Genomic DNA, 24,616 nt, shown 5'->3' with positions numbered 1-24,616 from the left:
TAAGGGCTGCCAGGGAACAATTTTATCCACCATTGCATTGGTACCTGTAGTACAGATGTGGTGGGTTTTTTTTGGGGGGGGGAGTTGGTTTGGTTTGGTTTTGTGTGTGTATGTGTTTTTCAGCAAAAATGGTGTAGGCTGGGAATATGGCTTCATGGTAGAGTGCTTACCTAGTATGCATTAAGCCCTGGGTTTGATTCCTTAGTACCACATACACATAAAAAGCCAGAAGCAGCACGGTGGCCTAAGTGGTAGAGTGCCAGCTTTGAGCAAAAGTAACTCGGGGACAGTGCTCATGCTCTTGAGTTCAAGCCCTGGGACTAGTAAAAAGAAAAACGAAACCCTGAATGCTGTTAGGAACATAGTTCTGATTTCTGGGAACCTCCAGAGATTTCCAGAGCATGGAAGGATCTTGCTGTGCAAAGTTGAAAAGGGAGTGGCTGTCTCCTCAATGTCTTGGACAAGGACAGTGAAGAGCCTCCCCACGCTGTTGCATTATGACAAGAGGAAGAGGCAGGAAGGAACTTGGCATGGCTGAGAAGGGAGGAAGCAAGAGGGTGTTGAGAGCATAATGATGAGGTGGGTGGGAGTAGGAAATGAAGTTGGAAGGGAATCATGCGCTGCCTTCTGCCGGCTTTGTGGGACTTGGAGAAGTGAGCTGTGACTTGCGAAAGGATCGACCAGTGGGGTATTGCATGGTTTGCTTGGCTGTGACGGGGTGGCACTTTGAAGTGAGTACTGCAGCCGGTATTAGTGAGCACTCCCACGGTTAGGAACGGGGTGGCCAAGTGAGTGTGGTGCCTTGTGACACTTCTGTGCACGTAGGAAAATGTATTGTGAACTTTTTTTGTTGGGGGGAGTGGGTCATGGGGCTTGAACTCAGGGCCTAGGCGCTGCTACTGTCTGAGCTCTTGAGCTCAAGGCTACCAACCTACCCCTGGAGCCACAGACCTACTTCCTGTTTTCTAGTGGATAATTGGAGGTGAGTCTTAAAGGTCTTTTGTGCCCGGGCTGGCTTTGAACCTTGATCCTCAAATCTCAGCCTCCTGAGTAGCTAGGATTACAGGTGTGAGCCACCATTCCTGGTCTTAGGAATGTAAGTTTTAAATCCAAGTGTCAGAATAACAGCCTAGAGACACATACAAACACTTTTTCCTCATCACAGAATGAGAAATAGTTGCCTTTACCTGTGATGACAGAAGCTGTTAATATGCAATGTTTTCCTTAATTTCTTGTCCAGAATAACTTGTAATGTTGCCTATGGGTGGATTGTAATTTGGTATTTGGGTAAATCAGAACTAAACTTGGACGTGATTGTGCATGTGAAAGCATTGAGAAAACTAGTGGACATCTTTGAAAGAACCTGTATTCTGTTACCTTTATTCTGCTACCATTACTCTGCTTTATTAGGAAGTACTGCATTTTTTTTTTTTTGCCAGTCCTGGGGCTTGAACTCAGGGCCTGAGCACTATCCTTGGGCTTTCCTCAAGGCCAGCGCTCTACCTCTTGAGCCACAGCCCTACTTCCTGCTTTTTTCAGTGTATGCGGTACTGAGGAATAGAACCTAGAGCATCGTGCATGCTGGGCAAGCACTTTACCACTAGGCCAAACTCCCAGGCCCCCCCCCCCCCATAAATCTTAACAGTCATAACTACTAGCTAATAGCCACAACTTAGTTGAACTACTCACTAGCAGCAAACTGCAGAGTGCTTTTATTGCACATTGCTTCATTGGTAATTCAGTATCCTAACCTGAAGGTCTTGGAATGCTATTTTAGTATGTGTGTATCAGTCTTCTGATAAACAAGTTCCCTAGGGGACTTTGGGAATTTTCAGTCCATATTGGCATTGGTGTGGAGCTGGAAGCACAGAGGCCTTTGTGCTTCACCCCATGGACTAGTTAGAGCAGGGGGATCTGAGGACACTGATGAATTCATGTCTAAGTGCCCTGTTTGCTTGATCTGTGCCTTAATGTACCATAATTGAGCTCCTCCCCCTACCTTGGCCCCATATTTTTTTTTATGCTTATTAGCACAAAAACTTCTGGCTATTTTTCCATGTATGTGGTACCAGGGCTTTATTTTGTCATGCCTGGGGTTTGAACTCTGGGCCTGGTCACTGTCCCTGAGCCTTTCTTTTTCTTTTCTTTCTTTCTTTCTTTCTTTCTTTCTTTCTTTCTTTCTTTCTTTCTTTTTTTTTTTTTTGTGGGTAATGAGGCTTGAACTCCACCTGGGCACTGTCCCTGAGCTCTTCTCAAGGCTACTGCCCTGCTCCTGGAGCCACAGCGCCACTTCTGTTTTTCTGGTAGTTAATTGGAGATGAATCTCCTGACTTTAGTGCTGGGCTGGCTTTGAACCATGATCCTCAGATCTCAGCCTTCTGAATAACTAGGGTTACAGGTGTGAGCCACCACACCTGACTTTTAAATTGCATTTTAAAAGATACGCACGCGCGCGCACACACACACACACACACAGAGTCTTGAGCTCAGGGCCTGAGCACTGTCCTTGGACTTTCTCAAAGCTAGAGAGCTCTCCCACTTGAGCCTCAATTCTGGCTTTTTTTCTGTGCATGTGGTACTGAGGAATTGAACCCTAGAGTGCTAGGCAAGCATTGTATCACTAGACCAAACCCCCAGCCTTAAAAGGCAAATGTTTTTATTATATTTTTGTATTTTTATTGTTTTTTTGTTTTGTTTTGGTTTTGGTGCCAGTACTGGAGCTATCCATCCATATATTGTCTTAATAGCCCTTAAGTTCTAAAGGATAGGTACAGTAATTGTGCCTAGTTTGCATATAAGGAAACTTGAGTTGCCATAAGGGTTAAGTGACTTGCCCACAGTCAGAACTGTGGCAGAAGCACAGTCTAAACTCATTCAATGGCTCTAGAGTTGGCACTTTTTAATCGGCTGCTAGAAAAATGACTGAAGTACAATTGTAGAAGTCCTTGAGAAATCAGAGCTCACTAAGGTGGTAGGAGGGTGAGTATTGTGTGAACAAAGGCAGTATAGCTCCTCTAGGAAGCCAGAACATAGGCAAGATCTGAGAGGAAAGAATGTAAAGACCTCTCTGTGCCAGCTGTCTGTCAGGAACACCTATGTAGGCCTGACATTGGACAGGCAGATAGTAAACATCTCAAGCTTTGTAGGCCATGTGGCTTCTGATACAACTACTTATCTTTGCCTTTTTAGACCAAAGATGTCTCTATACACCGCACATAAACCGGGATTCTTGCTGTGTCCCAGCAAACCCTTATTACTGACCCTGACAGTGGATTTTTTTCCCCAGTCCTGGGCCTTGAATGAACTCAGGGCCTGGCACTGTCCTTGAGCTATCTCAAGGCTAGCACTTTGCCATTTGAGTCACAGAACCACGTCTAGCTTTTTCTATGTACAGTGGCATTGAACCCAGGACTTTGTGCATATTGGGAAAGCACTCTACCACTAGGCCATGCTCCCAGCCCCTCTCGGTGAATTTTTTTTTTTTTTTTTTTTTTGCCAGTCCTGGGCTTGGGCTCAGGGCCTGAACTTTATCCTTGGGTTTTCTCAAGACTAGAGCTCTACCATTTGAGCTACAGTACCACTTCTGGCTTTTTTTCTATGTATGTGGTACTGAGGAATCGAACCCGGGTCTTCATGCATGCTACGCAAGCACTCTACCACTAGGCCAAATTCCTGGCCCTGTCAGAAAAAATTTTATCTGATTTTCTTGTGTAATCGTTATTTTTCCTTCCAACCATTTAAATATCAAAAAACAACCAATAGAGTGGTGGTTCACACCTGTAATCCTAGCTACTCAGGAGGCTGAGATCTGAGGATCAAGGTTCAAAGACAGCTTGGGCACAAAGGGACCTGAGATTCTTATCTTTAGAAAAGGGAAGTGGGGCTGGGTTCCAGGGTAGAGCGAAAGCCTTGAGCTGAAGAGCTTAGGGATCGGGCCCAGGTGGAGTTCAAGCCCCAAGACCCACAAAAACAACAACTACTAGTAACCGGTGGATAATGCCTGTAGTCCTAAGCTAGTCCTAAACTACAGGCATTATTACAGGAGGCTGAGATCTGAGTATCATAGTTCAAAGCCAGTTTAGGCAGGAACGTCCATGAGACCCCTATCTCCAAATAACTTCCAAGAAATATGGAAGTACGAGTTGTGGTTCAAGTGGTAAAGTGCTATCCTTGATCAGAAAAGCTTAAGAACAGCACCCAGCAGGAGAGTTTAAGCCCAGACAATCACAAACACCACCTCCCTCTCCCCCAAACACATATATATACACACAAACAAAAACAGGTCATAGACTGGCCAAAACCAAAACAGACTGCCGGATTTGGCCCTTGCTCTGTAGTCTGCTGCTCTTGTCTTCAGAAGGTCCCTCCTGTATTCTGGGAAGTTGGAGGGAGAAAAGAGAGGCAGGAAGAGAGTGGAAAAAGAAAGACTAGCTGGGTTACTGTGGACTGGTGTGGTATAAGCAGAGCTGTGTTAGATGAAGGATTCACATGTATCATTAGAATATGGAGTGTGCATAGAAGCTTTTGTGGTGAGGGAGTTGTTAGGGAAACCTTCCGTCATGGTTAGTCCATCAGTATTTAGTCAGTGTTGCTATTGACAAAAATGAGAAACTGAACCAGGGTTGGGGGTTGGGGACCACTCACTGATGGGTACCCCAGCCCTGCGTGTACCCTCCCCATGCCCCCCTCCAGTGGAGGCCCTAGCAGTGACCTGCCCATTTTTGTGGCTTAGAGTTGGGTAGCCATGTCCATAATTAGATAGGCTTCTGGAGGTTTTCTGCTCCTGGGTCCTCATGTCTCCCCTGAGACATGGCCAGCCAGTCATCCCTCACTGGTGTCCTGTCACCTGTCCCCTCAGTGGTATCTGAGGTTACGGAACCCGGGTGGAGACCTACACACACATGCGTGGCACTACACTCAGGAGAGCAGGCAGCCCAGGGCCCTGTCTAGGTGCAGCATGTTTGTGACATCCTTGTTTGAGGAGGACAGTTGAGCTCCACCTCTAGACCTTCCTTCTGCCTAACTGCTCGTATAGGAAGAAATGGTGCCTTTAATCAGCAGTGCTTCTGGAGAGCAGTAACCTAAAGGGGGGAAAAAGCACAGAATAAAGTGTCTGCTTTTAATATTTTAGACTTGTGGAGGTCTTTGGGGAACTAAATTTCATACAGATTTAGGGACCTTTTTTTTTTTTTTGCCTGTGCTGGGGTTTGAACTCAAGGCCTGAGCACTGTCCTTGGGCTTTTTCCTATTTGTTAGCCCAGGTTGTCCAAAATGGTGACATTTCAGCATATCATTTTTTTTTGCCTGGTCCTGAGGCCTGTCTCTAAGCCTCTTCTACTGCTCTACCACTTGAGCCACAGCACCACTTCTAGCTTTTTTGAGTAGTTTTTTTTGGAGATAAAAGTTTCTCAGAGACTTCTCTGCCCAGGCTGGCTTTGAATCATGATCCTCACATCTCAGAGCCTCCTGAGTAGCTAGGATAACAGGCGTGAGCCACCATTGCCCTCTTTATTTTTATATTATTTGTACTATATTTTCAAAGTGTTGAATGTTTTACTCTATTAAATATCTAAGTTGGTACTAGCCACGTTTCAGGCTCAAATTTGCGACTCCTGGCAAGTGTCAAACATGAGAGATATAAGAAATGAATGTAGACCTTCAAGGACTTGTGAAATTATGAATATGAATATTTTTGCCACTCTTGCTGACTGATCAGTATGCTTTCATTTATTCATACTCTAGTGAACTAGTAACACGTAAAGATTGTGTTACAATTTTTGAAAATTTGTGGTTTTGCTTTTACTTCTCACATGTGCACCCCAGCCTTGTTTTGGGCCAACTTTTGAGAAATCCACCTCCCCTTACCATACATTTTACATTTACTGTACCTTATCAGGTCTATCTCCTTGTCTTTAAGTCATCCTAGAAATATGGATGTCCTACTTAAAACATCTTTAGAGAACTAGTTCACTGGCTCTCCTAAGCAGCTTTTTTTTTTTAGCTTAATAACTCCAACAGTTAATAAAATTCATTTGTATAACTCAGTCATTGATGTTTATATATACACACATACACATTCTTGATTTTACTTGTATTCCTTGGCAGAATGTTTTCTGGTAATAACATGTTTAGTAGAAGAAGCCATGTGCTCAGGTTTTTTGTTTTTGTTAGTTCTGAGGCTTGAATCATCTCAGGCAGGGCCTGGGCACTGTTCCTGAGCTTATTTTACTGAAGGCTCACACTCTACCACTTGAGCCACAGCACCACTTCTGGCCTTTTCTGTGTATGTGGTACTGAGGAATTGAACCCAGGGCTTCATGCATGTTAGGCAAGCACTCTTCTGCTAAGCTATATCCCTAGCCTCTACATGTTAAGTATTCAGTATGAGCTGTTGAGAGATGTGCATGCGTGTGACGGCTTGTTGATATGAATCTAATGGACTTTTCTGCCCAGGCTGGCTTTGAACAGTAAATCTCAGATCCCAGGATCTCAGGCTTCTAAGTAGGTAGGATTACAGGCATGAGCCACCAGTTCCTGGCTTTATAAGCCTGTTTTACTTAGCCTTTCTGTCCATCTTTGTCAATAATAGTTGCACCTTATTTTTTGGGGGGGGGGGTTGGTCATGGGGCTTGAACTCTGTGCCTAGGCCCTGTCCCTGAGCTCTAAAGCTCAAGGCTGCTACCCTACCCCTTGAGCCACAGCACCACTTCCAGTTTTCTAGTGGTTAATTGGAGATGAGTCTGAGAGACTTTAGTACCCAGGCTGGCTTTGAACTGTGGTTCTCAGATCTCAGCCTTCTGAGTAGCTAGGATTAGTGGGGGGAGCTACCGCGCCCAGCTTACACCTTAGTTTATTTTTAATCTTCCAATGTCTTATTTTTAAAGTTGGAGAATTGGTGTGAGAAAAAGCAAGATGATGCCAGCCCTGCTTACTCATAGGGACAAGTGAGATAATGCATGTGCAAATGACCCACAGAGCTGAATAAAACAGCGTCGCCCTTGAAGATTCTGTTTAAACAATTCAAGTTTGTATTGTCTTCATTTGCCTGTGTGCTGGCAATGAGAGGCTGGAATCCCAGTGAACATTTACCTCAAATACTGGTGATCCAGATCAGTGGGCCTGTCTCCATCCAATGTATCTAATCTGTCTACCTACCTACTCTTTTCTTCATCAGAGCAACTAGGACCAGTCTTACATGAACAGAACTGTGCTTGTTTTATTTTGCTTAAGTGGATGCATATAATTGTTAAACGTAATAGTCTTGTAAGGAACACATTGCTAAGGAAATTTAAAAAAGCAAAAAAACCCCAAACAAACAGGGACCGGGAGTTTGGACTAGTGGTAGAGCGCTTGCCTAGCATGCACGAAGACCAGGGTTTGTTTTCTCGGTACCATATACATAGAAAAAAAGCCAGAAGTGATGTGGTGGCTCAAGTGATAGAGAAAAAACCCAAGGACAGTGCTCAGGCCCTGAGCCCAAGCCCAGGACTGGCAAAAAAAGAAAAAGAAAAAAGCCCCTAAACATTGCTGTTCCAGCCCTCTTAGGAATGCTGATGTAATCCAGTTCTTGTCCATTTATAACCTCAGCCTTTGTGTTGTCTGTTCTGTAGTTGGCTCCCTCTGAGGGGCCTTCCTGGCATTCCTTCCTACTTCTCTCCTGTTGTTCTAAACCCCAAGAGTTCAGTGGAAAGGCCAAGAGTTCAGTGGTGGGCCAGTTACCCAACTTTCAGCCTTAACAAGTAGGTAGCCTCTGCTTTGTGTTTTTGGGAAACTCAGGTAACATTTGAGAGTTGTGAGCCCTGGGAGAAAGCTCTCTCTCCCCTCCTGCCAAGGCCATCAATTTGTACATTGGGTACATTTTTTCCCCCTCCTAAGCTGAGGATTTCTGTCTTCAGGGCAGTTACTAATAGAATAGTGAAGTAGGTTTGAGCTGAGGTGAGACTTAGCAGTAGAGCGCCTGTCTGCCTGCCTGCCTGCCTGCCTGCTTACCTACCTACCTACCTACCTACCTACCTTCCTACCTTCCTACCTTCCTACCTTCCTACCTAGCAATTGCAAGGCCCTGACTTAAAACTCTGCAGCTGCCTTGAAAAAATGCCTTGTCTTTCCTGCTTTCATGTTTGATCTTGGTTTCCTTAAATAAAGTTCATTGAGGTATTCTTTACATACAATAAAGGATCTTTGTAAGAGTAGAGTTGGGTAAATATTCAGATTTTTGCAGCTTTTAGATTCTGCCTTCTTTCATGTAGTGTGACACATCTGAGGTTCATCTCTGTGTATATCCATCTTTTAGTTCTTTTATCGTTGAACAGTATCTTGTTTGGCTTAGCAAGTTTGCTTACCCATTGTCCAGGGGCATTTGAGTAAGCACACATGAGGGTTTTTGTTTTTGTGCATATACTTGGGGGTAATGGGGCTTGAATGCGGGCTGATGCTCTACCACTTGGGCTATGCTTATGGTTTTTTTTTTTTTTCTTTGCTGGTTAATTGGAGATTAAAATTTTCTGGTATTAGTCTGTTTAGGTGGTCTTTGAACCATGATTTTATATCTCAGCCTACCTCCTGAGTAGCTAGGATTACAGGCGGGAATCTATAAACCTAGTAATTCGGTCAGATTTGGAGTGCTTCTTTCTGACCCAGCTGCTTCCAGGGTGATGCTTTCTGTTTCTATCAAAGGTAAATAAAATGTGATTGTTCTCTTTTGTGATGTTAATAGCCGCTGTTCATCATTGCCTAGATACATTTGTTCATCCTTGAGTTGAAAACATGGTAATTGGGTAAGCTGAGTCCTTTCCCTTAGAGAGAATAGATACTACCAGGTTTTCTCCCATTTATTATCTTTACTCTCAGTGTGTTTCTCCCACTAGAATTTACTTGCTTAAAAGGGGTTTTTCTGTCTGATCCCTGATGTGCTCTGGTGCCTGGAATTGTGCCACCTGGCACACAAATGTTGCTTAGCACGTATTTTAAGTGGGTGAGTGAATGAATCTTTAGTAAGAATTCTGAAAACTCAGGATTCAGAATGGAATGAAATGTTTCCAAGCCAGGAATTGTACAAATACAGCTGATAGGAGGCACAAGTGTAGGAGAAAAGGCAGGTTGGGGTGCTGCTCTGATTTTATAAAAGCACCTCTGACTGACTAATGAGACTAGGAATAAAAGTAATAAGTGATTCATTTAGCTGCAGGGTAATTTGAGGAGAGAAGAAACCAAATCACAGTTCTGTGGGAATGTCTTAGCTTAGTTCTATGGAGCCAGTCAGCTAGAAATTATAATTTGTCTCTGCCCTGATGCTGGAGAGTAGATTACAGGTGGTCAGAAGGTTGGGACTGCCTCCCTGAATGTCTTAATCATCTTAAAGGTGGGGCCTGACTCCTGTGGTAGTCTTCATTTTAATTAATTAATTAATAAGATAAAACAATAGGAAAGTTACTGTCCTTTGCTCTTGAAGTGAGAGGCAAACTTTTTGCATTTTATGACCATATATTAGGGTATCATTACTAGCTGAGCATGGTAACAATGATCTGAGAGGCCAGATGCATCCAGAGATGAATGCTCTTCAGGAAAGTTTGGAATCCTGGTAGTGACAGTATTGCACAAACAGGCTGTGTAGTGAATATGTGATCCACACGTATGGCTACTGCTGAAAATTGTTTCACAGTGTTATTTGTCTGGGAGAACTGATACTTCTGTTAGAACGTGTTTGTTTGGCTAGGCACCAAGTTGTTTTCCAGTGCATATTAACTGAAGAAGCCTTTACCTGCTCCCTGGATTAATTAATTCCTTCTCTTCATTTCTCAGCTGCACTGTGGTGTGCTTTAACCTGCCTGTCCTTGTCATTCACCTGGCTTTTGGGTCTCTTGAAATTGATGCCCAGTCATTTCTGTAGTTCTCATCCTTTCTAAAATACTTGTGCAACTCAGTGTTGGGCAGAACATAGTAAACTTGCTTCACTTCACAGCAGACTGGCTGGCTGTGACTTCACTGCACAAATGCTTTCTTGCTTGCTTGCCTGCCTGCCTTCCCCCTCTCCCCCTTTTTTTTTCTAGTCATGGGTCTTGAACTCAAGGCCTGAGCACTGCCCTTGTATTTTTCTCAAGACTAAAGCTCTACCACTTGAGTCACAGCACCTCTTCCAGCTTTTTTCTGTGTGTGGTACCAAGGAATAGAACCCGGGTCTTTGTGCATGCTAGGCAAGCACTCTACCACTAGGCCAAACTCCTGGCCTGGCACAAGTGCTTTCTAATTGTCTGCTGTCCTTCATGGATGTTGTCACACCATAATTTGACAAGAGAGGAACCATTTGTGGCTCTACACAATAGAAGAGAGATTTGTTTCTATCTGGGGAAAAAATTTCAGCCAGCATTTGAAAAGTTTAAGTGGCCTTACTATAGAAGAAGACTTAGTAGCTTGCAAAAAGGCTTAATTGAATTTAAGAAAGAACTAGATTGTGTAATCTTTTTAAAATTTTTATGTTGTTAATGGGGCTTGAATTGAGGGCCTGAGCTTTTGTGCTCCACTTCTGGTTTGGGGTTGTTTAATTGAAGATGATAAGAGTCTCAAGGACTAGCTACTCAGGAGGCTGGGATCTGAGGATCTCAACTCCACTTAAGTCAGCTCTGGCCCTAAAGAACGTGAGACTCTTATCTCCAATGGGAAGTGGCACTGTGGCTCCAGGGATAGCCTTGAGCTGAAGAGCTCAAGGACAGCATCCAGGCCCAGAGTTCAAGCTCCACAACTGATTTAAAAAAAAAAAAGAAGAAAGTCTCAAGGACTTTTGTGCCCTGGCTGTCTTTGACCCATGGTCCGCAGATCTCAGCCTCCTGATTAGCTAAGAGTACAGGTGTGGCCCCAACAGTCATCTACCTCAATCATGGCCCAAGTATTTTAATTACACCCCACAAATCATACACCATGTAAAGCTCTGTGCCGTGATCTCAGCTTAGCAATGTGATGTCAGTGGTAGTATCATGCGTAATTTTTTTCCCCAAAAGGGAAAGTTTAACAGTTTAAGGAGCTTCTGAGAGCTCTTGACTGATGGCCACTCTTATCACTCTGAAACGTGGCGACTGAGTCACAGGAACGTGCTCATGATCTGCAGAATGGAGTGAGTAGTGCAGGAGATGAAGGGAAAACCTGTGAGGTAGTTCAATAGTAGCTAGTGGCTGTGTGCCTTAGTATTCCTGTGGACATTGCCAGGAACCTCTCAAGAGCTGAATATCAGACTGCAGGGCCCCACTCACCTTCTCCGCTCCCTGCTTTCAAATGTGAAATGATCGGAAGCAAAATTGAGGCTGCAGAAAGTGCAACTGGAAAGGAAGAACAAAAGCCATCTGCTCCACCTGAATATGCTGGTGGATGTGCAGACCTAATTGAGGCACTCAATGAGCACCGAAGACTTGAAAAGTCTTCGCTACGCCATTCAGTGTGGACCAGCTGATGTACCTGGTGACTGACCTACAGCACGAAAGCATTCCGTGCACCACTAAACTTCCATAAACCTCACATGGACAGCTGATGAGCTTTCCCACTTTGAGGAGACATGCCTTGTACTGAATATCTGTGTTGAGAACAACTTACTGCGCGTGTGGTTCCTTTCCAAGCATACCATCACAAGGAGTGGACTGTGCTGCAGACTGGCCAGAAACCTGCACAAATGGTTATGTGGGACAACATCATCAATGTCACGTCTCCTTCCTTTTCTTCTCTCCCCTCTCCTTCCTTTCCCCAGGTGATATCACATTAGGGTTGAGTTAATTCCATATATATCAGGCTAATTTTTTTTCCCAGTTCTGGCTTGAACTCAGGGCCCGAGCACTGGTCTTCAGCTTTCTCAGTGCTAGAGCTCTACCACTTGAGCCACAGCACCACTTCTGGTTTTTTCTACGTATGTGATACCAAGGAACCAAATTCAGGTCTTTTTGTTCATGCTAGACTAGCATTCTACCACTAGGCCAAACTCCCAGCCCCAGGCTAATTATTTTTTCCTCCTCCTCCTCCTCCTCCTCCTCCTCCTCCTCCTCCTCCTCCTCCTCCTCCTCCTCCTCCTCCTCTTCGTGTGTGTGTGTGTGTGTGTGTGCGTGTGCGCGTGTGCGCATGCGTGCGTGCGTGCGTGCATGCGTGCATGCGTGCGCGCACCAGTACTAGAGCCTGAACTCAAGGACTTGTACTTTTTTTTTTTTTTTTGCCAGTCCTGGGGCTTGAACTCAGGACCTGCGCACTGTCCTTGGGCTTCCTCAAGGCTAGAGCTCTACCACTTGAGCTAAAGCACTACTTCCAGCTTTTCTATGTATGTGGTACCAAGGAATCGCACCGGATCTTCTTGCATGCTAGGCAAGCACTCTACCACTAGGCCAAAGTGCCTGCCCCATTTCTACCCTTTCTAAAACTAAAGCCCTTAGTAAGAAATACATTTTTATTGTCATCCAAGTCTAAATGTGTTTATAACCTAGACAGAAGTGTTCTGCCACCTTTATTTACAATCCAGGCCGGTGTTCTTAAATACTTAATGTGGGTCATGGCTCAGTAAGCTTATCTCATGACCCCATGGCTCACTGCCCCTGGCTTGAAACCATCTCTTCAGAGGTGATGTCGATGAGACACTGAGAATCAGCAAATGAGACTGGGCAGGTTGCTGCTGCCTGCCAATTGACGGGGCCCACAGAGGTGCCAGGTCAGAGCTGGTGAGGTCTGGACAGGATGACTGGCCCTTGCTTCCTAACATGCCCAGCAGGTAGGTAGGCTTCCAAAGTGCCAAGGAACACTTGAGTTTCGAGGCTGCTGTGGGTTTAGAATTTGGAGCGAGGGCCTAGACTGTTGCTCTGTGCTGTGGTTATACATGCCCTGGTTGAAGCTCTCTGCTTCAGTCCCCAGTACCAAGCAAAAGTACTGGGCTGGCTGACAGGCTCACGCCAGCCATCCTAGCTATTCAGGGGGTAGAGATCTCACTATCGTGGTTTGAAGCCAGTCTAGGCAGGAAAGTCCGTGAAATTCCCTCTCCTTTTCTCTCCCTCTCCCTCTCCCTCTCTCTCTCTCTCTCTCTCTCTCTCTCTCTCTCTCTCTATATATATATATATATATATATATATATATATATATTATTTTTGTTGTTGTTGTGGTTATTGGTGCATGTTAGGCAAGCGTTCTGCCATGAAGCCACATTCTCTGCCCTGTGCCCACGCTAATAATAATCACAGAAAAAAAACCCAGAAGAGCTGTGGCTCAAATGGTAGAACACTAGCCTTATGCAAAGAAACTCAGTATCCAGAACCAGGAAACCAAGAAAAAAAAAAGGAGGGCAGTCATCAGAAAGACTGCATCCCGGATACATAGTACAAATTTGTCTGCCAGATGACTTAATAGATTAGTTTGTAGACCAAAAACCTCCTCATCATACCTCAGTTAACTAGTAACAGTAAACTGTACTAGAGAATGCTGGTAAGTGGGGGCAGGGGTAAACAATTAGTTACATATTTTTTTTTAAGACTAGGCATGAAAACAAGTTCAAAATTAACTTGAAAATTATTAAAGAAGTTATTTAAACAGTGCCTGTTTTGTAAGATTCCAGCAACAACATTGAAAATACACCTTCTGTGGAGAGAACACTTCTGGGGCCATTTTATTGTTATAAAAACACAATGCTGTTCTTGTTTTGTTTTGTTTTTTAAGGTAGGGTCTAGGAATGTGACTTAATGATACAGTGTTTGCCTAGCTTGCATAAAGCCCTGGGTTTGATTCCTCAGTACCTCATAAACAGAAAAGAAGTGGCACTGTTGCTAAGTGATAGAGTGCTAGCATTGGCCAAAAGCAGCTTGCTTAGGGACAGTGCCCAGGCTTGAGTTCAGGCCCCAGGACTGGCTACATTAAAAAAAAAATTCTTTCCAGGGCTCAGGGCCTCAGCACTGTCCTTGTGCTTTCTCAAGGCTATCGTTCTACCACTTGAGCCACAGCACCACTTCCAGCTTTTTCTATGTGTGTGGTACTGAGGAGTTGAACCCAGGTCTTTGTGCATGCTAAGCAAGTGCTCTACCACTAGGCCAAACTCCCAGCCCCAGAAATATTTCTTTAATTAAAAAAAAGTTCAGCTTATGCCAGGAACAGTGTCTCAGGCCTTTAATCCTACCCACTCAGGAGACTGAGATCTGAGGACTGTGGTTCAAAGCCAGCGCTACACTAAAATCTCTGAGACTCTCTTACCCCCAGTTAACCACTAAAAAACCGAAAGTGGTGCTGTGGCTTCAGAGGTAGGCTGGTAGCCTTGAGCTGAAGAGCTCCGGAACAACACCCAGGCCCGGAGTTCAAGCCCCACAACAGACCCCCAAAAATTTTTTTTTCAACTTTCTAGATTAAATAATTTTTTATTGAAGATTTTTTTTTTTTTTTGCCAGTCCTGGGCTTGAGCTCAGGGCCTGAGCACTGTCCTTGGACTTTCTCAAAGCTAGAGCTCTACCACTTGAGCCTCAGCACCACTTCTGGCTTTTTTCTATGTATGTGGTACTGAGGAATTGAACCCCGGTCTTCATGCATGCTAGGCAAACACTTTAACCACTCGGCCAAACTCCCAGCCCTTGAAGAATTTATTAACATTGATTTTTACATCATACTTCAAGTGACATGTTAAACAAGTGTTCAAGAAGGGAATCTCTACAATCACTGGCACTTAGTTTTTAGAACATCATCAAAATTAGGCTAAGGGTTTGTATATCATAGATACATATTAATTTATGAAATAAAACATTCTGTCTATGGAGTCATAGGTTTTTATGTCTATGTAGTTGTGTTTATATTTCCAATACCATGTCCATAGCTTTGGGTGTGCAAATATTGAGTCCTCGGTCTTGTACTCTTTGGATTTAATAGCCACATATTAAGGATACCATGCGCCTTTTGTTCCTTTGGTCTTGACTTGTCTCACTCAACATGATTCGCTCTAGATTCATCCACTTCCCTGCAAATGCCATTATTTTATCTTGTCTGTTGGCTGTGTGGAATTCCATTGTGTGTGTGTGTGTGTGTGTGTGTGTGTGTATACCACATTTTCTGTATCCATTCATCTGCAGTAGGGCTTCTGGATTGTTTCCTTCGCCTGGCGATTAAGTAATTTTTAACTTAATTAAAATGTTAAAGGTTTGTAATATTAAGGTGGGTTTCATTTTGAAGAGGAGTATATAGAAGTTGAATGAAGGACTGAATTGTATTCACGATTGGTGCCATTAAATAAGTGCTTTGTGTCTGTCTGTTTCTCTGCAGAAATGCCCATAGGTGGCTGGCCATGTACAGCTGTACTGTTTATTTCAGGTCACTCTTGGGTTTTTTTCCCCCTGTGTCATTTCTCTAGGGAATTGATGTTACCTGGAGCTGGAGTTCAAGTTGTATGTATCTGAAACCCCTTCTGGTCATTGTGCTACTAAGTCATCTTCAGAAAATAGCTAGTGTTTCAGAGCCTGAGTTTGCTAGGAACTACAGCAGAGTGGATGTGTGAGATCTGAGCAGCTTGTGAAAGGGTTCCAGGGAAGGGCCTGGCATGCTGTCGGTGAGCAGTGGCTTCTTCATAGCTGACAGCCAGGAAATGTAACCTGCTCCTCTGGGGGGGTCTCTTAAAGCCAGTGTGGAAACACCCATCTTTAGTAAAGATGGCTGATAACCCACGGCGTCAAGTCAGCAAGCAGCTTTCTGTCCCTACTTGATTTCAGTAATTAATCATCTCACCTTAGGGGCCAGTCCAAGGGAAGATAGACCCAAGGGAAGCTGGGCTTTTTCCGTAGTCCCACTTCTAATGAATAACGCTTTTCTCCAGAGGGCCAGTCTAATTGACAAATCAGGGAATGCCCTGAAGAAGACCATTCCAAGTCCTGGAATCCTTTTCACTGCTCCTAAGGACAATAATTCACTGTCTTTTTGTTGGGATTCTGGCTAGACTACATTGTTTGCTTTGGCCAGATGGACCTTACAGTTCAAGTCAAATGTTAATTTTGCCCACCAAATAACATTCCTTTTATCATACAAATGAGGAACTCTTTGAATGTGTAACAGTAATTATATTTTGAAAATTTGGTCTAGTTTATTATTTTTTTTCCTGTGCAGTCCAGAATGACCTTAAGTTTTAATGAATTGATTCAGTTTTCTAGTCTGTGGGGAATGACTTGGTGTGAAAATATCCACACAGCCTGAAGGTCTGACTCAGTGGTTTTACAGTGTAAGATTGGTATTTCAGTTCCTTCTGAGATGGAAAGTATATGGCACTGGTGTTTAATAACATTCTGAGGGTTGGAGCAGGAAGATTTCCTGGGTAGTGTTAGGGAGAGTCCACTTCCTGTTTCCATGATAAAGTAATCAGAACCGTGTTCCCAAGTTGTGTCATCCATACAGTATGTGCATGCATTGTTTTCAGGTCCTCCAGTGGGAATTTAGAGGGCAAATAAGAGAATGAGAAGTTAGAGCCCTGCTTGCCTGATATGTGTTAACATGCAAGCTCTTCCTATTGGAGATTTTATGAAATTTATGAAATTTCTTGTCAGACACAATGGCACCTGATTTGAGGCCTGTCTGAAGTATGCCAGACCCTGGCTCAAAAACAGATGTGGGTCAGTGGTAGAGTGCTTGCCTAGCATGCATGAAGCCCTTCGATTCCTCAGTACCATGTAAACAAAAAGTCAGCGGGGCACAGTGGCTAATGCCTGTAATCCTAGCTACTCAGGAGGCTGAGATCTGAGGATCTCTGTTCAGAGCCAGCCCAGGCACTAAAGTCCATGAGACTCATCTCCAATTAACCACTGGAAAACTGGAAATGGTGCTATGGCTCCAGGGGTAGAGTAGTAGCCTTGAGCTGAAGAGCTCAGGCCCAGAGTTCAAGCCCCATGACTAACCAAAAAAACAAGTAGTGCTGTGGCTCAAGAGGTAGAGCTCTAGCCTTGAGAAAGCCTAAGGACTGGCGGCAAAAAAAAAAAACAAAAAAAACTTTGATTTTCATATTAAGATTCAACTGTCAGACTAGAGAAAATTAGTTTTCTCCACTAGAGAAAATTAGCTTGGTTTAGAATGAATATTTACCTTAACAGATAGCTGATGTGCTCGTTGGTAATCTAATTGATCAGTCTTCACAACCAAAGCACATTAATGATGTGTATATCACTTGTTTTTGTTTTTGGTAGGTTTTGGTTCTTGAACTCTGGCCCTGGATGTTGTCCCTGAGCTCTTCAGCTCAAGGCCACACCCTACCCCTTGAACACACAGCCCCCTTCCCATTTTCTAGCGATTAATTAAAGGATTAATTAAAGAATTAAAGAGTCTCGAGGTCTTTAGTCCTGGGCTGACTGTGAGCCACCACACCTGGCTTTTATTTCACTTTTGAAACTGCCCAAATGGCAATTAAGACAAACTCTTATATTTTATCTCTTAGAATGGCTTGGGGGGGTAGGGGAAGCTGGGACTGAACTCAGGACCTGAGCTTCTTTTGCTCAAGGCTAGCGCTCTACCACCTAAGTCACAGCACCACTTCTGGCCTTTTCTGTGTATGTGGTACTGTATAATTGAACCTAAGGCTCATGCATGCTAGGCAAGCACTCTACCACTAAGCTGCATTTCCAGCCCCAGAGGGTTTTTATTTATTTTATTATTTTTTTGGTAAAACAGAATTACTTATTCTCAAGCCAGGACATACTGAACTGTTGTTCTCTCTCACAGGGAAGTCCTCTTTGACGATTCAGTTTGTTGAAGGCCAGTTTGTTGACTCCTATGATCCAACCATAGAAAATAGTAAGTATTATTTTCAAGTATATGGAACTGAGAATGCTTGTCTTGCCTACAGACAGTCAGTCATTGTATGCTCGCAGAGCCTTGGATTGCAGGCTATTCCATTAAATCTACCTTTCTCTTAGGTTCAGAGATAGCTTCTAGAAACTATCCCCACTATCCAATGGGTTTGTTTTCATTCAGTGTCTGGATCCTCAGTCATCTATAAATTGTTATTTGAATAATAGGAACCTGTTGGTTCAGTACCAGAACCTTCATGTTCAGAATCTGCCTCAAGAAACCAGAGAGCAGTGTTGGTTTTGTTTTTTCTTCCTTTCTCCACAGTTGCCCTTTTTCCAGCCTCAAGCCTGAAAGAGAAAGGATGAGGACACTGCGGCCCCTGGTTTCCTGCTTGCATAGGAGCAGTCCCTGACTCCAGTCCTCAAGACTTGAAAGAGGCTGCCAGGACATGAGCTCTTTTGAGATAGGAGCATTAAAAAGAAGTTGCTCAGAAAGCCTGTGTGCATTTCAGACCACATGCAGATAAAAGCCACAGCCTTTGCTCTGTTTAAATCTCTCCAAAGATTGCAGAGAATCCTTATAATCTGGAAATGTCAGAGAAGCTGTTGAAAGCAGAAGCCCAGCTTTTGGCTGGTGCTCATGTAAAATGTCAGGTGGGTTCTGGGACTAGCCTGGCCCCTGCCTCTGTGCTCAAAGCTAGTGTTCTACCACTTGAGCCACGGCAACCCTTCCATCCTCGGATTCCTTTTTCTTTTTTTGTTTTTTGTTTTTTTTGCCAGTCCTGGGCTTGAGCTCAGGGTCTGAGCCCAGCCCTTGGACTTTCTCAAGACTAGAGCTCTACCACTTGAGCCTCAGCACCACTTCCAGCTTTTTGCTATGTATGTGGGGTACCGAGGAATCAAACCCGGGTCTTCGTGCATGCTAGGCAAGCACTCTACCACTAAGCCAAACTCCCCGTCCGACAACTAGATTCTTTATTGCAGATGCTTTACAGCAAAAACACCCGCATTCATTGGCCTATAGCAAGGTTGCTAGGCTATTCTGTAGGCCTAAAGGGCCAGCAACTTTTCTTTAGTCCAAGAGCTAAAGTGCAAACAGTAATACTATGACATCTGAAACTTACATAAAATTTGTGTTTTAGTATTCAGAAGTCTTGGTCATCAAAGATTTTGTTCCTTGTTACTGCTTTGCAAGGTTGAGACTGGAACCTAAGCCCTGGTACATGCTAGGCAAGTGCACTGCTGAACGACATCTTCTGCCCTAACGAAGTTATCAGTTCTGTTCTGTTCTGTTCTGTTCTGTTCTTGAACTTGGCCCGGACACTATCCCTGAGCTCTTCAGCTCTAGGCTCCCGCCCTACCCTTGAGCCAAGCCCCACTTCCTATTTTCTAGGTATTAACTGGAGATAAGAGTCTCAGGTCCTTTTGTGCCTGGCCTGGCTTTGAACCTTGATCCTCAGATCTCAGCCTCCTGAGTAGCTAGGATTACCGGTGTGAGCCACTGCTCCTGGCTCACAAAGTTATCAGTTCTTTACATATTATTTATTGCTGCTTTTGTTCTACACTGGTAGCTGTTGAATATAGGTAAACCAGACACTGTGTGGCCCATAAAAGCTTAAAATATTTGCTATCTAATCCTTTATAGAACTTTGCCCACTACTGGTTTAATAGTGTCCTTTGCGTCCCGGTACCCGGTGTCACAAGGGAAATCATGTTGGTTGCTACGTTAACCCTAAGAAAATCCATGTTTGAAAGTAACCCCAACTAAGATCTGCAGGGTAAATTCCTGACTAATTCCTATGTTAAGGTTAGCTGGTCACTTACAGAATTGTAAGAAAGTGTAAAGAACAGATGGATTAGTATTGGGAGTGTTACTGGGGTTTTGAATTTGGCCTGGAACTTGCCAAGCTAAAATAACCCAGACATTCTACCACTGAGCTATTCCACCCAACCAGATTTTAAAATTGTTTTGTTGGTAATGGTGATGGTGGTGGTAGTGCCAATACTGGGGCTTGAATTTAGAGCCTCTCACTAGGATTTTTTACTCTGCCACTTGAACCATGCCTCTAAGTTTCATCTTTTTGCTGGTTAATTAGAAAGAAGAATCTTATGGATTTGCTATCCTAGCTGGCTTTGAAGTACAATCCTCAGATCCCAGTCTTCTGAGTAACTACGATCAGTCATAAGCATGAGCCTCCAGCACCCTGATTTTGAACTTTTTTTTTTTAATCAGTCTGGGGGCTTGAACTCAGGGCCTGAGCACTGTCCTTGGGCTTTCTCCAGGTTAGAGCTCTACCACTTGAGCCATAGCACCACTTCTGGCCTTTTCTGTGTATGTGGTACTGGGGAAATGAACCCGTGCTAGGCAAGCACTCTACCACTAGGCCAAACCCCCAGCCCCTTGGTCATTATTTTTGAGATAGGCTCTAGCTGCACTATCTAAAGTAATGGGTCAGAAGAAAGTCCAACTTACATAACTCAATATTATCTAAAGAATCAAGCAAGCTGGATGCCAGTGGCTCACACCTATAATCCTTGCTACTAGAGGCATCATGTTTCAAAGCCAGTCTGGGCAAGAAAGTCTGAGAGACTCTTAACTCTAGTAAACTACTCACAAAAGCCTGAAGTGGAGCTGTAGCTCCAAGGGGTAGAGTGCTAGCTCAGGGACAGTGCCCAGGCCCTGAGTTCAAGCTCAAGAACCAAAACAAACAAAAAATAATAAGCTGGGCGCAGTGGCTCATGCCTGTAATCCTGGCTACTCAGGAGGCTGAGATCTGAGGATTAAGGTTCAAAGCCAGGCCAGGCACTAAAGACTATTGGACTCTTTTTTTTTTTTTTTGGCCAGTTCTGGGCTTGGGCTCAGGGCCTGAGCACTGTCCTTGGACTTTCTCAAGGCTAGCACTCTACCACTTGAGCCTCAGCACCACTTCCGGCTTTTTGCTATGTATGTGGTACCAAGGAATTGAACCCGGGTCTGGATGCATGCTAGGCAAGCACTCTACCTCTAAGCCAAACTCCTGGCCAAGACCATTGGACTCTTATCTCCAATTAACCACTAGAAAACTGGAAATGGTGCTGTGGCTCAAGGGGCAGGACAGTAGCCTTGAGCTGAAGAGCTCAGGGACAGTGCCCAGGCCCAGAGTTCAAGCCCCATGACTGACCAAAATAATAATAGTAATAATTATAATAATAATAAATCAGTTCACATGAGAGGCAAGAAGCCAGCTAGGGGCCTTATGGACCTGAATGTGCTGATAAGCCAAAGGTCTTGAGCCAAGGAGTAATACAATCCCAACTATATCCTTAAAACATGCCAGCAACATTGCAATAGGCAGAAGCAGACACGGAGAAGCTAGGCATGGTAACGTTTTCCTGTAATCCCAGCACTGAGGAGTGTTCTAGACCAGCTACTCACTATTTTTCTTTCCTTGTGTTGTGCTGTATTGCCTATGCTGGTCCCTTAATTCCTAGGCTTACATGCTCCTTCTGCCTAACTGAGAGAACTGAGTGAGCTTGCTTGCTTTTTTTTTTCTTCCTTTTTTTTTTGGGGGGGGGGTGGTTGGCCATGAGGCCTTTCAGGGCCTGAGTGCTGTCCCTGAGCAAGGCTAGTACTCTACCTCTTGTAACCACAGGGCCACTTGGAGTTTTCTCATGGTTTGTTGGAGATAGGAGTTTCGTGAAAACTTGCCTGTCCCTGCTGGCTTTGTACTGGAATCCTCAAATCTCAGCCCATGAGTAGTTAGACTATGTTTTAGAAGCTGGGCACCAGTAGCTCATGCCTATAGATCTGAGGATTGCGGTATGATGCCTGTTGGGCAGAAAAGTTCCCATGAGACTCTACTCTCCAATAAAGGACTCCAAGAAGTCAGGAGTGGCACTGGAGTTCAAGGGGTAGATTGCTAGCCCTGAACACAAAGAGGCTCAAGGACAGCACCTGAGCCTTGAGTTTGAGCCCTAGGAGGGGAAAGAAAGAAAAGAAAGGAGGGAAGGGAATGGAGCTTCTCCTTTTCCTCACAGTATGTCTGTTGCCGGCATAATGTTTTAAGGATTATGGTTGGATTGTATTACTCTTTGGCTCAGGACCCTTGGCTCACCAGCACGAATATTCAGGTCCATAAGGCCCTTAGCTAGCTTCCTGCCTGTCATCTTTTACTTCAGCTTATCTTGGCTTTTTGTTGTTGTTGTCGTCGTTGTCGGTCCTGGGCTTGAGCTCAGGGCCTGAGCACTGTCCTTGGACTTTCTCAAGGCTAGAGCTCTACCACTGGAGCCTCAGCACCACTTCCGGCTTTTTTCTTTGTATGTGGTACCGAGGAATCGAACCCGGGTCTGCGTGCATGCTAGGCAAACACTCTACCACTAGGCCAAACTCCCAGCCTATCTTGGCTTTTTTACTTGCTATCTACCTTCTGCCTAGAAAGAATGTAAGACGACAGGGTGGGTGCTTTTTTCACTAGGGTGCCACCTAGGGTCAAGGACTAACAGCAGCATCCTTTGTACAAAGTGGTTTTAATTCAGCATGTCAGTGTAAGTTTACAGTGCCTCTTGAGGAAACACACTTCTTAATCCAAACGGAAGGTTTCTTACAGCTGCGCCTTGACAGGTCCATGGCTGGCCTTGCCAGGTGACTCCATCCCATGTCATTCTACCACTAAGCCATGTTCCCAGCCCCCATTTGTCTCTTTTTGCTTCCCCTTTTCTCTGTAGCACCAAGTAGATTGCTGTGCCGCGAGTAGCGTGGGTCTCCAGGCCTGAGCAGCCAAGGTGGTAGTGGCATCTGCTGTACTTCCTTACTGTTAATAGTTCCTCCCTCATTTACCTGTATTTTTTTTTTTTTTTGCCAGTCCTGGGCTTGAGCTCAGGGCCTGAGCACTGTCCTTGGACTTTCTCAAGGCTAGAGCTCTACCACTTGAGCCTCAGCACCACTTCCGGCTTTTTTCTATATATGGTACCGAGGAATCGAACCGGGGTCTTCATGCATGCTAGGCAAGCACTTTAACCACTAGGCCAAACTCCCGGCCCTCATTTACCTGTATTTATTTAAAGCTCGTCACTTTAGAATTCTGACTGACTTGGCTTTTCTGGAAGTTACCGGGATGTTGTTTTTTCTTTGATAGGAAAAAACAAGTTGTGACAGTTTGCTTAGGTCCTTAGGTAAATGAGAACAGTGGTTTCACCCCAGAACATCTTTTTTATGCTGTTTTTTTTTTTCTCTCTATAAAAGGATTCTTTTCTTTCTTTCTTTCTTTCTTTCTTTCTTTCTTTCTTTCTTTCTTTCTTTCTTTCTTTCTTTCTTGTACTGAAAGATCATAGCACTTTTTTGTTTTGTTTTTGTTCTTTTGTCAGTCCTGGGCTGGAACTCGTGGCCTGGGCACTGTCCCTGAGCTACTTAACCACTAGGCCACGCTCACTGTCCCCCAGACTGGCTTTGAACCCCGATCCTCAGATCTCAGCCTCCTTAGAAGTTAGGATTACAGGTGTGAGCCAGCAGTGATTGATTCTTAGTTGAAGTGATTCTTAGTTAAATAATAGAAGTAGGGGAGAATCTGTACCACACAGGAGACTCCTTTTTTTGTTTCCTAGAAAGTATTCTTGAGATTAGGAGCTCTAGTATGTTATTACTGTTTTTACTTAAAGCAGGCTAGAGTTAATTTATTTAAATTAATGTTTTTTTTTTCCTTACAGCTTTCACAAAGTTGATCACAGTAAATGGACAAGAGTATCATCTTCAACTTGTAGATACAGCTGGGCAAGTAAGTGACCTCAGAAACCTTAGAATCTTGTGCAGTGACATCTACCTGGCAGTCTTGGCCTAGCAGAGTCCAAGTGCCACCGAGAACAGTCCTCACTCACACTGTATGTCTTGGAACATTCACATGAACTCTACGTTGTCTTCTGAGACATATTTTTCTATCTTAGAATTGTTTAAAATATATGCTTTTCTGCCTGGACGCAAACTCAGTAATCTGAGGCTTGATTCCATTGGCTGGCACTCTATTGCTGGAGCCATGCTTCTGACCCCTAAAATATTTTTCTCCCTCCCATCTCCTCCCTCTTTTCTTTCCTTTCCTTTCCTTTCCTTTCCTTTTTTCTTTTCTTTTCCCTTCTGGGGCTTGAACTCAGGGCTTGGCTGCTGTCTCTCAGCCTCTTTGTGTTCAGGGCTAGCACTCTATCCTTTGAGCTGAAGCACGACTTCCAGCTTGTTGGGTATTAGAGTCTCAAGGGGGCTTTTCTGCTCAATTGGCATCATATTGAGATCCTCAGATCTACAGGCATGACCAATTGGTGCCCAGCTTCTAAAATATATTCTAAATGTTTTATGAGTGCTTGATACTCAATATAGACTTCTGCATTCCAGAATTATTAGTGTTTTTCTTCCCTGTGTAATATGCATTGTACATTAAGAGCAAAAGTAAATCTTAAGTACCAGCACGAGAATTTACAAGGAAAAAACAACTGATTTCATCGTCTGAGTACTTGGTCTTAAAGCTCTGGTTTAATTGGCCTCCCAGATTCAGTTTGAATGTTGCCTTCAGTTTATGTAGTTGTGGTTATAGTGATAAGATTAGAGATTGTGGCTGGGAGCATGGCCTAGTGATAGATTACTTGTCTAGCATGCATGAAGAGCCAGGTTCCATTCCTCAGTACCACATACACAGAAAAAGCCAGAAGTGGTGCTGTGGCTCAAATGATAGCACTAGCCTTGAGAAAGAACCAAGGACAGTGCTCAAGCTCTGAGCTCAAGCCCCATGACTAGCACAAAAGAGGGAGAAAAAGGGAGGGAGAGAGGGAAAGAGAGGGGTGGGGGGAGAAAAGATTAGAGATTGTAGAGTTTCGGTTTGTTTTTCTATGCAGCTCATAATTGCCAA

At 44.1% G+C, this 24,616-nt stretch overlaps 1 protein-coding gene across 1 annotated transcript in view; it reads left to right on the top strand.

The window, feature by feature from the left end:
• The window catches only part of Rheb (Ras homolog, mTORC1 binding), a 40,705-nt gene that overhangs the window by 4,587 nt on the left and 11,502 nt on the right, over window positions 1–24,616 (top strand). Inside the window, exons 2-3 of the mRNA XM_090333564.1 lie at window positions 17,683–17,754; window positions 23,433–23,500. Of these exons, the coding sequence (XP_090189690.1) occupies window positions 17,683–17,754; window positions 23,433–23,500 (140 nt within the window). The remainder of the gene's footprint in view (window positions 1–17,682; window positions 17,755–23,432; window positions 23,501–24,616) is intronic.

This window comes from Megascapheus bottae, chromosome 5, assembly GCF_031878675.1.
Source record: "Megascapheus bottae isolate mThoBot1 chromosome 5, mThoBot2.hap1, whole genome shotgun sequence".
Classification (NCBI taxonomy): domain Eukaryota; kingdom Metazoa; phylum Chordata; class Mammalia; order Rodentia; family Geomyidae; genus Megascapheus; species Megascapheus bottae.
The sequence above is the reverse complement of the archived record's forward strand: the minus strand, read 5'-3'. Positions and strand labels throughout refer to the sequence as shown.